Source organism: Vigna umbellata, chromosome 11 (assembly GCF_029865625.1).
Source record: "Vigna umbellata cultivar VRB3 chromosome 11, Vumbellata_1.0, whole genome shotgun sequence".
NCBI classification, from domain to species: Eukaryota; Viridiplantae; Streptophyta; class Magnoliopsida; order Fabales; family Fabaceae; genus Vigna; species Vigna umbellata.
In genome coordinates this window covers 3375364-3392480 of record NC_142175.1, presented here as the reverse complement: position 1 = coordinate 3392480, position 17117 = coordinate 3375364, and the positions used below count along the sequence as shown (strand labels likewise).

At 32.6% G+C, this 17117-nt stretch overlaps 2 protein-coding genes across 3 annotated transcripts; both read right to left on the bottom strand.

Annotated features, from left to right (window-relative positions):
• Positions 1-338: 338 nt before the first annotated feature.
• On the bottom strand, positions 339-3415 carry LOC124825763 (cytochrome b5, seed isoform-like). The gene is made up of 3 exons (XM_047298464.2): positions 3101-3415; positions 979-1045; positions 339-870 (listed from the first exon to the last, which is right to left on the bottom strand). The coding sequence occupies exons 1-3, from the start codon at positions 3188-3190 to the stop codon at positions 620-622; spliced, it is 408 nt and encodes a 135-aa protein (XP_047154420.1). The 5' UTR covers positions 3191-3415; the 3' UTR covers positions 339-619.
• Positions 3416-10689: 7274 nt separating this feature from the next.
• On the bottom strand, positions 10690-14632 carry LOC148190783 (BTB/POZ domain-containing protein At5g48800-like). Of its 2 annotated transcripts, XM_088101586.1 has the most exons (5): positions 14315-14632; positions 13133-13199; positions 11856-13022; positions 11041-11618; positions 10690-10937 (listed from the first exon to the last, which is right to left on the bottom strand). In XM_088101586.1, exons 1-4 carry the CDS (start codon positions 14377-14379, stop codon positions 11085-11087), a joined length of 1833 nt encoding a protein of 610 aa, XP_087957712.1. In that variant the 5' UTR covers positions 14380-14632; the 3' UTR covers positions 10690-10937; positions 11041-11084. The 2 variants fall into 2 exon arrangements, with proteins under 2 accessions (XP_087957712.1, XP_087957711.1); XM_088101585.1 differs by lacking the exon at positions 10690-10937 and having other exon boundaries at positions 10999-11618; positions 14315-14629.
• Between the last annotated feature and the right edge of the window lie 2485 nt (positions 14633-17117).

Genomic DNA, 17117 nt, shown 5'->3' with positions numbered 1-17117 from the left:
TCACTAAAACTATTGACACTAAAACTATTGACACGAGGGGATATATTGAAAATCCTATGATTTAAAAGATATAGAGTATGTAATAAGGATAATTATGGGTAGGATATTACACACATCATTTGGCTTTTCTTGGTAAACAAAATACATGTGCTTAACTTTGTTTCATTTTTGCTCTTTCTAAAGACCTAGCGAAAGGATGGTTAAACAATATCTCTGCGAGAGTATCGAGATTGAAATAGGATCGAAACCTTTTTTAGGTGATTCTTAATATAACTAGCCATCAGTATTAGCAAATGCATGCATAGAGCATGCCAATGGAATTGTTCACTAAAATGACATAGAAAAGAAGATTCGTACTTTCATTACGGCCACTAGTTTATGATGAAAATGGAACTTAATTATAACATTTTTTTTCTTCAAAAAGCAAGTTTGAGAATCACCAAAAAATTTAGAAGTTTGAATGGCTGAACATACAATACTCCTTTAGAAAACTAATGACAGAAAGACGGTGGGTATTTAACAACGGATTACATTGAAAAGGGAAACCAGCACAATTGATATCCCACATCCCCTCGTCATTGCTGCAGAAACACATTATTGCAAAGGCATTGATGGATGATTATTTTGATTTGGTGTAGAAATGAATACCAACTGCCAAACCCAAGATAAGCAAGGGAACTAGAAACTGGAGGATCCTGATGATGAACTCTGGTGTCTTGTCCTGGTTATACTTAGGTTGGTTGGGAGGAGTGTACGCCACCTTGCTGGGGATGGATGATGTATCAATGTCTCCAACATAGAACTCATCCATCATGGCTACGGCACTGGTGCTGTGACCAATATCATCAAAATCATTACTTGCATCCTTCCCTGCAAAACAAGTGTCATTTGGATATAAGCCATTTGCAGAAATCTCCCCTCACTGCGATCATGAGGAATGATGAATAATTAAATGCATTAAGAGACAAGGTTTGATACCTGTGGAAGACAAGAGGACATCATCACCACCAGGGTGGTCCTCCAAGAACTTCGTCACATTATAAACCTGTTTCACAAAGATATGGTGAGGGAGAGCAACAATGGCCACTAAAACATAAGATTCCTAATCAACTAGCACATATTACATGGAAAGCTTTTAGATCTAATTCCATCCACCAATGCCCAGTTGGATAAGCTTTTTAATAAACACTTTGAGTTAGAAAAAAAGTATAGTAAATCATAATTTTTCTTTTTAGATCGGTAATGCTAGTTGTTAGTCTTTGCCTATCAGGAGAGTTGAACCCAGAACCTCTCTCACCTTTCTTTCCAAACCCACCAAAACCAACCTTGTAATTCCTAAGTGTTAGTGAAAGAGTTGAACCCATAGCTCTCCTACCCTCCCTTCCACTTTTATCATTAAGTCAACCTTATAACCTTATATTAAATCATAAAATGAATAGAATTTATCTCAAGTAGAAGTTACAATAATTTGAGCACCTTAACTTTCAAATACTATGTTAGGAATCCCATTTTGAGTAGGATATAAGCTACTTGATGTGATGAGATACTTCAACTGTGAAGTTCTCGCACCTAATGGATTAGCGGGTTAAGCTCTCCTTTTGTACTTAAGTGCTAACAATTGATATTTTTGTTGAGAGTGACTACGGAGTGGAAAACTTCCCTGGATATCAGCCCTTAAAAGGAATCTTAAAATGTTAGGTAGGAGTCTTATATACAAGATAAGCTACTTGTCCGATACTCAAACTTTAGTATTCTTTTAGATTAAACTTGGTTTTAACATATGAAAAGTGTGATTTATTTGACCTCTCTTTTCTTCTTCCAAGTACTTGTAGAGAACTTGATATAATCTGAACTTAAATCTCTACCCTAACAAGTTTACAAATGACGCAATTTCATTCTGACTATTTTCTTAAACCTAACAGGCACATGACTCAGTACTCCCTAGCATCACAAAATTATTAGAAATTTTTATGATCTACGAGAATGTGGAATTGAATCCAAATCATTCCTAGATATTATTACTGTGTATTTCAATGGACAAAGACAGTAAAAATGGATATAGGGAGACATGCACAAAGACAATGTCAGTAGAACTCAATAAAAATTCCAAAGCTTTTTCTCGGTGTAGGATGGACAGAATGCAAAACTTACAAAAAACATGAAGGAACTTTCTTATTTCCAGAGTTTACAAGTCAACCACGAAGGAATAAAAGCCGAGATGAACTTTCATACTATTTCAAAACAACTTTATACTCACAAACATAGCCTTAAAGAAACACAACATGGCATAAGTAACCTACTACCTAATTACGAATGACACTCCATTTGCCAGATATTCCATCCAAATTCAGTTCATTTTCAGTATAATGGTTAATGGTAATTTTAGATCCTCGAAAATTACCGGATCTTGGTTTTACGTTTACTCCCTTACTTTAAAACCAATAGTTTTTGTCCTTGTATTTTTTTAAAACTACAAACTACAGTCACTAGAGCTATCACTTTTTTCCCTGTACAACCAATGTTTCAAAAATTAGGGAACTAAAACCAAAATTTAGAGATTGGACTAAAAGCACCATTAATCATAACAAAAAACTCCCAACAATCCATCATCCAATCGTGATCCAGAACAAGAAATGCACAACCTGAATATATAGTGAAATACCAACAGAATTTCAGAAACTGAACTTCAAGAACACAAGTATATCCTTAAGAAAATTAATGTCATCAATCACTACCAGAGTCAGAGAGAATTTATAGGTTTCTTATCAGAGTCAGATACAATTTATATAGTGAAATACCAACAGAATTTCAGAAGCTGAACTTCAAAAACACAAGTATATCCTTAAAAGACAGTTAATCTCGTCAATCACTACCAGAGTCAGATACAATTTAAAGGTTTCTTTATTAAAAAAAATTACACGAAACACTTTACATGCTTCAAATCGAAACAAATCTCAGCCCTTTGACAGATCTAACAGATCCTATTCCTCCAGTTAGATTGGACAAATAAAAGATAGCTGGAAAAGTAAATGTTTGAAAACAGCATCAACCAACCCAACAGAATCTAAAATCGAAACCCACAAAGCAGAAGGCAAAATACCTTGCCATGAATGACAAGCCAACAATCTTTGGCATTATTGTGCTGAGAAACCTCAGCCAAAGTGAAGACCTTGTTGCTCTCCCCTCCCATTGTTGAGCAGAAAATAGCAGCTCTCGATGTTAATTCTCTCAGCAAATCCTAAAGGTAGAGTTGAGAGGATTTGAATAAGAGGTAGTTGGTGAGAAGTGAATTGAAAAACGTGGTTGGTGAGAAATGAATTGTAAAATGTTGTTGGTTGGTTGGCACACTATAGTAATGGGTTGGTGAGGGTGGAAGGTTTCTTCAAACCAACCAAACCCAGACACTTTTCAATACTGTGGTCGAAAAAAAATTAGGTAAACTTTGTTGAATTATAAAAACATTCTAAGTCAATTTGGGTCAAATTTGCTTATAAAAATTGTGAATTTTACATTAGAATTTTATTTTCTATTTTCACAGTGATCTTTAAAGCAAATAAAAAACGGTCTTTTAAGCACTTATTTTTAATCCTTCAAATTCATAGTATGTCTTCGAAATTGTTTTTCCAAACAAACTCATTAAAAAAACTAAAAACAACTCCAATATTTTATTTACTCAAATAAACTCGTTTAATGTTTACAGCAAAAATTCTGAACCATGAATAATGTCCCGATATAGAAAGATAGGTTGGAACTCGGTTGTTAGAAAGTAGTATTCAAACACATTTTTCATTCTTTTTCAAAATTTAAGGACAAGATTAGATAAGAAAAAAAATATAGTAAAAATTAGAAAAAATAATGACGTACATGTAATACGATTTTCTTTTAGAGTTTTTAAATAATATAATAAATAAAAATAATATAAACAAACATTAAAATTATTTAAAATAAACAAAATATTATTGTTTTTGGTTTTGAATAATAAATTGTTTATGATTATTTAATAAAAAAAATCTATAAATATTTAGTAAAATAGACAAAAGATAGGGAAAGAGAAATCATGTTACATTATGAATTACGGTGTATGTTTTTATTAAATAATTTGAAAACTTTATTGATGTGTATGGATAGTTTGATATTTAAATGATACATTACATTTTTAATTCATTGAAATAATAACGTTAAAATAAAATAATTTAAAATCTATTAAATAATAATTCATGATGAAATATTGTAGAGAGTTTTAAATAATGAAATTAATTAAAAAAATTTAAATAATTAATAAAATCATTGCATGTATGAAACTAATTAATAGAATATGAAAATAAATATACTACACCAAAATGGAACTTTTATAAGAAAGAATAATATAATTAAACAAATTTTAGATAATATAATTATATATTTATATATATTGGATTATCTACTAAATAAATATTTAGGTGTTATGAAACTAATATCGTCATATTTAAAATAATTTTTAAGCAATACAACGGGTAATAAATTTAATTGTGATAGATATAATTTATATTAGTTATAGTGTGGTGTTTAGTACTACAACAAGAATGACATTTGTTATGTATTTGATGTTTTTTTTTTTTTTCATTTTGGTTGTTTTTATGGGTTGTTGGACACCTACATAAAAAAGTATCATAGATTTCAATTATGCATATAATTGTATGCATTGTTATTTGGATAGGTGGTTGAGGAAGTGTTAGCTTGGTTATGAAAATTCTCATAGTAAGGTAATTACATATAGGTACATGTGTTCTAATATTTGCTGCATATAAATTTGATATGAAATTATGAAAACGCAAATGATTGTGGTTTATATCATCCATAGTAAACTGTGGTGGAGGTGTCATATATCATTCCATGTAATTAATCACGTATGTGGTGCAGGGTCCTGTATGGAATTACCCATTTCTCATGAGTTTTTTTGCATCATTTCGATTTTCTGTAACTTACCCAAATTTTTCGATAAGGAAGGTACCTTTTAGACCAGACAGAACTGTAACTCGGCTCCGTCAAATTGGTGTCATTTAAAACACTTAAAAAAAATGGTGCATTATTGAAGGCTTGGGTCAATGTTGACCTCTCTGGTCACCTGGTGGAAAATAGGAAAAAGCAAAAAGGAAACAACAAGAAGAAAAATGGTTGAATTGGGTTTTAAAAATTTTATTTGTTTTCTGCTTTTAACCATTTGTGTGAGAGTAATCAAATTATATAAGAGTATGTTACTTGTTTAACAAAAGAGATTTTTCCAAGTTTAGTTGTTTGATTTATCCTTTCCTCTTCAATTAGCTAAGCAATTGTAACATGAAATATGAAAGGTTAAAGGAAAGAAGGGATATTCATACTTTTATACTTATTTGTCTTATCACATAAATTATGTTAAATTACTAATAAAAAAAATATTTAACTTTTGTTATTATTTTGGATATTTAACATCGGTTGAAAATTCAACATTATAGTGAGAGACATCAAATTAACATTTGTTGTCTTTCAACATACGTCAATTAACGTCTATTACATTTATAACAAACATTAATTAACATATGTTGCAAGGACAACAGACGTAAATTTGTAACGTATTTTAAAAAAATAATCAATATTTTCGTCTACTGAAATCATAAAAAATCAATATACAAATCAAGAATATATCATAACAATTTCTAGAATTTTCTATGTAGGTATGAGTATTTCAAGCACAGCGGTAAAGTACTGAAAAATTGGTGAAAAATACTAAGAAAATAGAAAACATACCTTAAACGATGAATTGTTGAAAATTCCGGAACCTTAATCCCCTTCGAGAATTGGCCAACATGAGCGTCGCTCCATTTCCAACAACTTTTGTTTTAAGAGCATCCTCATTCGACATTTGTAGCAAAAGTTATGATCATTTGAAGTTTTTCACCACCAAATCTTCACAACATTGAACCAGTAACCAAAATCTCATATTTGAAAACTTTATATTTAGATACGATCTAATAGAAGTTCCAACAAAACAATTTGAGTCAAAAACAATTTTCTAGCTATTTTTAGTGAATTTACAAAATGAGAGTTAACCTAAAAAATGTAGAAGAAAAACCTTTAGGGCACACAACAATGGCTAAACATCAACCTTAATGTGAAATGTAATCAGGGAGCATGAAAACTTGAGCCCAAACAAGCACCACAATGTCAAAATGAAGTGAAATGGGTTGAAGAACTTCCTCATAGGAGTTTGACATCATCGTTGCTGAACTTCGTGGTAGGTTAACGAGAAAGAGAAAGGTGAGGGCACTGGTAGTACTGTTTCTAAAATTTTAAAACACAAATTAATGTTGGACTCCCTCACAATAAACGTAAAATTGGAAATTGGTGTCAAAACAAGGATAGTCGAACATTATTTAACGTCTATTGGCCTAAGGCTGACGTCAGTTTCCAATTTGACTTTTGTTGTGATGAGGTTTGTTGACAATTTCGACGAAATATTTACAAAGATGCCATCACGCAATTGTCGACAACCTTAATGTCAAACTTTTGGTTATGTGACGTGAAACTAACAACATTATAAGCCTTTTTGCCTTAGTGAATTCTTGACCAACCAATCAAGTTCCACTAGGCAAACTCATGCTTCAAAAGAACAAATAATATTATTTTTCAAGTGACTTCTTCCTCAAACAAGTATTCTTTCTCAAATCACTTTTGGATCAATGAAGTATTTTTTACTAAGTAAATATTGTCTTAACATGAGTATTCTTTTGGCTCCAAGCCAGTCCTAACTACTTCGTTCAAGTATTTTTTCAATAAGCCACTTCTAGGTTAACTAGGCATTCTACTGACAAGTCACTCTTAACTTATACAAATATAAGGCTTGAATGATCAACAAATCTTTCCCCATCATCTCGTGAATCTATCATACTTTTAGAACATCTGCAACATCATATGTTCACGTATAATCCATTATACAATCATCGTTGATAATATCAATCACAAACACGAACACAAACAAATATGTGATAATTAAGTTACCATTAAAAACAAACCATAATCATACAATATATGATTAATAATAATATGACATAACATTAATAAGCAACTCCATCTTTATCACTATCAAGACAATTAATAATTAATTCCATCGTCAATGCAAATCAATAACAATTCCTTGAACCTCGATGGCATCACGATTATCATGAATGTAGACCCTCGGTCTATCCCATCCTTGGTACTTATGCTAAGTACACCACATGATAACCATTAGCATGTTCGCCCTCATAAATATCCTCATCACAATCATCTCCATGAGCATCCACATCACCATGAACCTCACCATGAAAGACTCAATCACACTCTTCTACCCAACCTCACATATACATTATTATACTAAACAAGCCCGCTGGATTCGTCCCGCCTTCGCGATTAGAAGATTCGTCCCGCCTTCGCGATTAGAAGACTTGTTTCCCTACTCTGCAAGGACTTACGAGTAAAAACATTGGCACATCGCGCATCGGGCACTATACTCAGCAACTAGCCGAAGACTAGGAAAAACAACATTCCCCCATACAAAGAAGGTTCAACACTCGAACACCACTTCCTTTTCGCACACAAGGCTAAAGAGAGCCTTTATCCCATATCAGGATTTACTAGGTACAACAAGCAAACACGTCTTTCACGTCTCATGCTGATTTATCAATCACACACCTTTGTGCATTCCATCCCACATTTATGCATCATCGTCAATAAAGAGTCCAACTTAACCCTAAACATACCAACTAGCTTCATTCCCAACTCAACATCATGTTTTGTAGCTTTTGAAGCTTAGCCCTCATTTGCACTTTTCTAGTAAAAATGTATTGGGATATCGATTATCACTAACGATAATCAATTATTCTAAAGAGGTTCAACACACTAATTTCCCATATGTATTGTTAGATATATTATCTTTATTTTATATTTATCTTTTATCTTTATCTTTTATCTTTAGTTAGTTTGTTATTATTTATATTTTGGGCTTAGCCCATATTTTTTCTATTATAAATAGAGGACCATATGTGTATATTTAACATAAAAAAGATTAATCCCATATATAATTTTCATTATATTCAACATGGGATCAAAGCCTGATTCCGATCCAGGGACCTGTGGGTTATAGGCCCACCACACTTCTACTGCGCATGTCTCATCTCAAGCGGTTATTCAAAGCATCGAGGTTGCTCTTTTTCTTTTTCAGGTGCCTTGATTGGAGAAGTTTGGATTTTTTATGGTTTCTCTCTCTTGTTCATCCATGCCTTCTTCCGTTGGTGTCTCTTCTGACCTCATTTTTTGTCATCATTGCGTTTGATCCGTCCATATATGATTTTTTCTCATGGAAATAATATTTTTTGTTAGTTTATTTATAGCCATGGTGGCTCTTCAACAATTACCTCTTTATCCACTGATGGCATTCCTCAATGGCGATTTGCAAGAAGAGATTTGCATAGAGCAACCTCCAAAATTTGTTGCTTAGGAAAATCTTTTGGGTTGGTATTTCGTCTTTATGTCGTCTTGCAAATCATTAGCAATTTGGTCTCACTCGAGAGCTGAAGTAGATATTTTCACTAAGTCTTTATGGATTATATTAGTAATAAGCTTGGTACATACGATTTGTATGCATCAACTTAAGGGGGAATGTTAGATATATTATATTTATTTTATATTTATCTTTTATCTTTAGTTAGTTTGTTATTATTTGTATTTTGGGCTTAGCCAATTTTTTTTATTATAAATAGAGGACCTTATGTGTATATTTTCTATATATCATTTTCATTATATTCAACATGTACAACGATGAAAGGATAATCGATCATCTTCCTAGCACTAGTGCAGTCCAGGGAAATGACAGCAGTTATTTTTGTCCATAGCGGTTCTTGAACCGAGGCATATACATACGAGGTAAAAAGAGGTAGGCTTTTGGCCTCGGGGTAGGATTTTGCCTCGGTTCACAGGTAACCGAAGCAGTAGAACCGAAGTAGTAGAGTGGTTTTTTTTTTTGCTTTTGTTTGTGAAAAGTTGTTTCTCAAGTTGTTCGAGTTCTCCTAGTGGATTAGTAAGCAAGGTAGCACTTTGGCATCTTCACTCTCAAGAAAGGTCCCCACCAATCTTCAACACTTCATTCTTACATCGGACCACCACCCAACAACCGTGCCACCTTTACCGGACCACCACAGACCACCCCGCGAAGTCTTCTTCTCCAACGACATTCTCCAGAATCACACCGCTATCCATGACAACCTGCAAGAAATAGAAAGTGATGGACGAAGCTGCAGAGGAAGAAGGGGAGAGCGCGAGGAAGAAGAAGCTGTTGGGCGACGCAAATGAACAGTCAGTAGGTTAAGTTTAGAAACTTAAGAAGAGATACTAACTCGGTTATTTAAAACCCGAGGCAATATCCCAATATGGCACCGGTTAAAGGAGAAACCGAGGTAGTATCTCCCTTTGATGATGTTGACAACCAAAAAGCTTCTGCTGCAAGTGGACATGTGTACATTTTAGGCTTCGGGTGTCTTGTTAACCAAGATCATAACACATTTATGTCTTGGGTCAATGGGAACCGATGCGTATAAGTTCGGCTTAATTACAACAATGCCACCACGTTTTGATAGGCTTCGATTTTCTATAAACCGAAGCCTATTGGGCGAGTTAAAAAACGAATATTTTACCAGTGTAGATAATTTTAAAACATCTTTTAAAATAAAATAAATCATAAAAAGAACAAATTATTTTATCTTTTTGTTTAAATAGTTAGCAACATTTGTATATTTTTTTAATTATTTTAAATTTTTATATATCTAATTTTTTCAAGTCTTACAAACAAAGTTATAAGTTAATGAGTTAAGAAAAATGATACTTTTACTAATGTGATCACAGAAAAAAAAAACATTGGTCAAAAAATATTTATGCTAATAATGAATTTAGTGATTTATGATTCCGGATTGCCTTTTAAATTTTAAAGAGGACAATTCTCAGTATCGATTTGTTTTGTAACGAAAATCAATAACAGCAATCAGCAATCTCTTGCCAGAGTTGAACTTTATCTCCAACATCCAATTTTCACACATATATAACTTGTTATAGTTGTTTCTAGAGTTAAAAAAGAAAATTAAAAATCCTCATTCTAAACAATAGAGAAAATATTAGTACCACAACCAAAAATATATATTGTGTACAAAAAAATCTTCGAACGTCTTTGAAAATAAACATCGAGAACATTTATCAAAGTTAAGTTTTTGAGTTGTTTAGTAGTTCAATGACACAAGAATGACAATCATAAATGTTCAAAGGTTAATGAAAACTATAATAAAGATTGAACTCATGTTATAGGTTGGTCCATTGACCTCACTCATATTGGCAATTCTATATGATTTATTGTTTTTAGAATTTTGAAATCTAATAATTTCAAAACTACATGAATATATTCTTTCAGGGCATGTTCAATAAGAAAGTTCAAGTGTTCAATTTTAATACAATGTTTGCACAATTAATAATCATATATTAATGTACTATATTAATATATGCTTATTGATTATACTTATTATATATTTATTGATTTACTGATGATACTTGCACATTACATTTATTCCTTATATAAATAAAACTTTATTTATTATATTATAATTATAATAATAAACAAATAAAAATCTAAATAACCTGTCCTTTTCCATAAATAAATAAAATTAGTATATATATATTTGTATGTGGAAGCTTTATATATGTGTATAAGTGTGTCATGTTAAAAAAATTATTACCGTATATTCTCTCAAAATAGTTCTTTTCTTTTAATCTAGTTTCTTTTTTTCTTTATTCCGAAAATTTGCTCACATATACTTCAGTAAGCGTGAGCACTTTATATATACATAATATATCTAGTCAAACAAGAAAGCAAAGCTAGTGGCGCAATCCCCGTAAAAGTGAACCTGCAAGCAAGAGTAACTTCTGGTTGTACTGACATAAAGGTGAGCAAAAAAGGAAGAAAAGTAAACAAAAAGTGGTGAATATGTGACCATGAGCATAACTTACAATTGCCGCATGCTTAAGAAAATGATAGCTACACAGTTTTTTGCCTACTCTGTGCTGGCACAGGTTCTCTCAATCACCTTTGAATCTGTTCTATGAGAATTCCTGGATGGAGAAGTTGATCCTCTAGAAGAACTATGCCCAAAAAGACTGAGCTTACCAATTTTTTTGGAGAAAGAACTCATAAATTTACGCGATCCGGACTTAGCCATGTCCCTCTTCATGCACGCATGCTCCCTCTCCAGATCGTTTAGTCTCATTCTTAGACGAGCCAATTCAAGTTTAAGCTCACGGTTTTCGCGTCTCAGTGATGCATAGTTGTCTCGTGGAGACATTGCGGCACTTAGTGCACCACTGCTTATGCGCCATGACTGGTGTATTGGCTTGGGGTCATCTTCCCCGTAGGAGCAGGACAAAGAATTTCTAAGTCTTAGCTGTTCAAAATACAGAACTTGCACTATTGATTGAAGAGGAAGACGCTCATTTTGAGCAGCGTGTGCTCCAGCTTCTTGAGAAAGCTTTTGAAAGTCAATCAATCTGCATAACTTTTTCTTGTCCAAATCTGACAAACCTTGGTGTGCCTGAAATTTCATAAGGTATCAGCTTAGAACAAAAATGTCAATTTTACAAGTGATATATATATATAAGAAAATTCCCCTTCATGCCTTAGAGAATACTTAAGAATAAGAGACATTAAGGTGAATATTCTTTAGATTATATTCAGGAATAACATGTTACTCCGTTTCCAGGTTAAACTTGTTCACTGCAAGTAGAAAACTGTTGTACACATATAATGAAGCAGAAACAATAAAACATACTTTTAAGTAAATATCAATTGCGCGATATAAACCATCATGAACTGTGCGGGCATGTGCAGGCAAGGTTTCTGCAATGACCAAAAACTTGGAAAGTTTCAGGTTTGCATCGGGGGCTATTTCAGCGAGGTAGTTATCCACTAGTTTTGACACTTTGACTAATGCAGTTTGGGAGGGTGAACGAGGGCTGTCAGATTCAAAAACAAATGCATCTTCTGGATCTTCTTCACTATCATCCTGCTGAAAGAAATTTACCAAAATTCTATGAACCGTGTCAACATCAAACAAGGTATCACCTGCATGCCTGAAAGATGGAATCAAGATATCATCAAGTGTGGCAACATCTATCTGTGATCCAATCCTTCTTTCCAAGTCAAGTCTAGAAGCAATTGTACAATCCAGCATCACTGCACTTCGCAGAAGCCCGAAAAGGAAATTGATTGGAACAGCAAGTTTCTCCACAGGCAAAAGGCTAACAATGGTCTCAACCACAAGCTTTTCATGTAATGTGGAATTTGAATCAATCTTAGTCTGGCTAGATGGATTCCACAGGCTGGATTTCTTTGTCAGTTCTTTCTGTGCATAATTCACAAGGGAAGCACCAATACTCTCTGGCCGAACCCCACGGCATTTCATGGCCGTTATGACTCTTTGATACATATCAATTCTCAGAACAGAAAGATCTTCAATCCACCAGTCACCATCGCATTTGGCTTGCCTACTCATGTGTAACCTTCCTGAGCTGCTATACTCTAATCTTGAGAAACTAGACGCTATTTGTTCTGCACATGCTTTTGAAGCTATTGCATCAATGCAGCGGCTAACTACTTTTAGCTCATCAGCAAGAGGCAGCAGGTTCTCACATTGTTGCAAGACTTCAACACACATTTCGAGATTCTTGCAAACTATACTCTCAAGGTATTCCTCAGCACGCGAGCCAAGGTTGTCTTTTGAAAAGTCTTCAGTCATTTCAAGGTAATCAGAAACACAGCATAGCTGAGCAACATTTGTGGATGTAATCTCAAAGTTAATGCCATAACAAAATTTTGCTGCCAACTCGAAGCATTCAGCACCTCCTGGTAGATTAAGAAGCTCAAATCTTGAGATATCATCACCCCTGTGTTCTGCAACTATTCTCCTTATTCTGCCACTTCTGGAGACAAGAGGAAACTTCATGCAAAAGTAATAAAAATTAGAACAATCATGGAGGAAATTCTGCATATTCCTTTTCATATCATATTGATAATCCTCACAACAAAAATATATGAGAAGGTACTAACCTTGTGCAATGAAAATGATCCGCCATTCACTTCTATTGTTATATCACTTGGAACATCACGAAAAATCCTGCAAAAGGTCATTGCGTTGAATCATTCAACACATAAATTTGATAACTCCTCTTTGTTGACTTTGTATCATAACAACTCATGCACCCCATTCACTCATCATAATGATTTCAAAAAGCAAGGAAGATAATTGATCCTTACTTTGCTTGGAAGGATATAAACACTCAAAAGCATGTAGAATTATAAAAAAAAAAGGAATAAAAATCACTTCGAAATTAGATACATATAAACAAACTCTTATATTCCTTCACTTACATTTGCATTCTAGAACAAACAATGTAACAGTTTTAAGGTGGATCATATGTTTTTTTTTTCAGTAAGTTGCATTAACTCCAAAGGACCGACCGACCCAAAAGATGAAAAAAAAACTCAAATTTTAAAATGAGAGTCCCATGAACATGTTGGATTAATTAAGATAACAGAATCCCCCGACAAAATTTGGTTGGTTAAATTCTCAACAATCTTTGTTTATATGATCCTTGCAACAACCCTGCATTACCAAAAAATCTTAGAAAAGAAGGCTCGTCCAAATGTCTGTAATTCATGAATAATAAGTAAAGTGAAAAATGTAAAAAATCAAATTGATTTACTAGGTTTAGAATAATAACAATTGCTAAAGACAAAATTATGCTAGCCAAAACAAAATCAATTCAAACAGAAAGAACTTTTTACAAAAATAATTCAGATCATCCAAGTAACCAAGAAGTCATTCACTTAGAACATAATCTGCTGAACATGAGATACATTACATCATCTCATAAACAACATTAGAATAGATCTTTGATCATTTTTTTCCAGCAGCAAGTTCAGAAGAATCATAGAAAAATCAAGTTCGGTTGCAACAGTCTCTATCAGAATCCAAGTTAATAAACACAATTACAAGAATACATGACAAGGCATAGACCACTTGTCCAACAGATCACCTACTGATAATACAAGAAAATTTTTAACACAGGAAATAAACTACCAGTGCACATGATAATAACAAGAATGACATAACATGGATAATCAGAAACTCTCCCTTCAAGCAAAAACTTGTCTAGGAGGAAAACAAAAGGCAAGCATGGAAAATTAAAATCATAGACAGGAAGGACTCTGAGAAGGGATGAAACGAACCATTCATTGTATCTTTGCCTTGTACCCTTGACCAAGGATAGCTGCTCCTTGTCAGTACGATCCATAGGAAGTGAGAAAAAACAAGATAGTAAAACAGAACCGAATGTGAAAGGAAAGATAAAAGTATAGTAGCAGTGAGTTTAAGGTAGTAAGCAGCGAAGTGTGGAAAGAGACAGAGACCCAGTTGGAGATGTTGCTGTTGGGGGAATTCTTTGGCCATTTTCGTTGAACAGGTGGTGCTCATTGCATAGATTGCAATTGTCCAAAGTAATGGGCCTGTGATGTGGGTCACACCTTGCTTTACGTAACTCATTGCTCTTTACTCCTTTTATATAATATATAAATTAACAAAACTAAAAACATACATACAGTGTACACAATGATCCAATGAATTTAAAATAGACATGTTTCATCAGGTATAGTGTGCAGAATACACTATATATACATCAATGCTTTAATTTTAAATCGAACGAACCTTCTAAATCTAAAATTAGCATTGTCTAGAGTTTACTGTATTTATTACTTTAATCATGGTATAACATTTTAGTTAAATCAATTAAATCATCACCACAAAAATAATTGAGACAACTATTTACCATTTTATTCGCTATTGATATGACCCCAATTAGTTACAAAATTTTCAAGTTTGGTGGAAGAGAAAGTCAGTGATTGTGTGTGAGTGAGACACGAGGAGTTTTTTATTTGTTCGGTGCTTTTTCATTTTTATAGGCTTTTTTAAGAGGTTAAAGACGCGCGAAAAGGTAATAGAGGTGTTAGTAGGTGTTCTTTAAGAAAGAGGTTTTTGGAGAAAAGTTAAAAGTGCTGCTCTGAGTAGCAGAAATGAAGGTGGGAACAAAAGTTGTTAAACAGGTTTTGACAATTTTGTCATGTCACTCTTTTTGTCTCCTTTACTCCAAATTTCATCATTTCTTTCTCTGAACAAATTACGCTTGTGTTTGAATATTTCTTCATTTCAATCTTATGGCAGTGCCATGTAACTAAATAATGGACATGACTTTTGCGCAGATTTTATGGATTCCTGTCATAATACTGAGTTATACAAAACTTTGTCTTATTTTATTTTTCAATGCAGACTATAATATTTTGTTTATACAAGTTTTCTTTAAAGAACACGTTGAGAAACCGTTGCCATGGAATCAAATGTTTATTTTTTTAGTTTCTTTTTTTTTTAACTTATTTTGTAAATTGGCAAAATATAGTCTTTATTTATATAAATTAAATAATAATAAAAATGTTTAATATATACTTATATAAAAGAAAAATATTTTTTTGGACTAACTCCACGAGAGATTTCCCATCACAAAGATTTTAGTTTAGGTAATAGTTTTGGTTTGTGTGATAGTTAATTTATATATATATATATATATATATATATATATATATATATATATATATATATATATATATTCAAATTTTGTTATATAAATTAATTTTATGAAATTAACCTAAAGTATAAAGTTCAGGTTCTAGTTTCTAGTATATATTATATTTATTTATGTTTCAGATAATGAATGTACTATTTCATTTAGATGTTACTCAATTATAATATTCAAGTTAATGCAAACATATTTTTTTAATTAGTTTTATTAAATTAAATTAGATTTAAAATTTATTTTTTAAAACATTTAATATAAAAAAAATAGTTTAAGATCCGGAAAAATAAGAGTTTTAAAAATAAAGTAGTTTTGAGACTTTGAGTTTTTGTTTGGAAATTAGTGTTATTGAGTGTATATTTTTGTTAGAACATAATTGTTATGTTATTTCTTTATTTTTATATTTTTGTCTAGGGGTAAAAGTGGTCTTTTACTTTTATTTAATTGGTGTAAACAAAAACTCAAAAAACTCAAAATCAAAGAGAGAAAACAAAAGAAAAGAGAAAACAGAAGAAGAGAGAAGATTGACGTTTTGGAAAAAGAAAAAAGAGAGTGACCAAAAACTCTTAATGTAAAGAAAGATTAGTGATGTTTTAGGATTGTAGATAAATCCTTATGATTGGCCCAATGTATAGGAAAGCTTACCTTTGTTTGTTTATGGTTGTATGTTATATGTGTTCTTGATTATCTTGATTGGTAATCCTTGTTTTGATACATGTGTATATGATTATGATTATTTCTGGTTATTGTTGGGTAAGACTTTGTGTATGAACAGACATAGTGTTTATGTAATATTTGTGATGTGTTTTCCTTATGAATGTTTTATGTATGTTTTGTTGGGTTATCCCAACAAAGGGTTTGATGATTTCCATGCAATTATATGTTATAAGTGTTAGGTTATTGGGCTTCCTTTCTATGTGGGGAACAGGAAAAATAATGTGGACCATTATGTCTCACTTTGTTTTAGTGGAGATGGGTCAGATTAGTAGGACAAATTAGAGTCATTTGAAGAGAGTGAAAAGCCAAGTGAAAGATAAAGGAAGAGAAGAAGTCATTTCCGCATAACATAAAACATGCACTGGTGTTTTCGTCGTTTAGAAGTCATTCACTATTGGATCGGGTTGGTTTTTTTAATTTGGGTTCTAAACGTATGGTTCTTCATTTTGACCATTCGAATCGTCAATCGAAGGTCTAGTTTGGGAGAAAACAACCTCGCATCAACAGTTCTGTTTTGGAGAATTTCATAAAATTTGCACTAGTGTTTTCATCGTTGTGAATTCGTTCACTGTTGGATCGGACTGATTTTTGGACATTGGGTTTCAGACGTATGGTTCTTTTGTCGGACCGTTCGGATAGTCAATTAGGAGTATAGTTTAGGAGAAAATAGCCTCGCATCAGCAACTCTATTT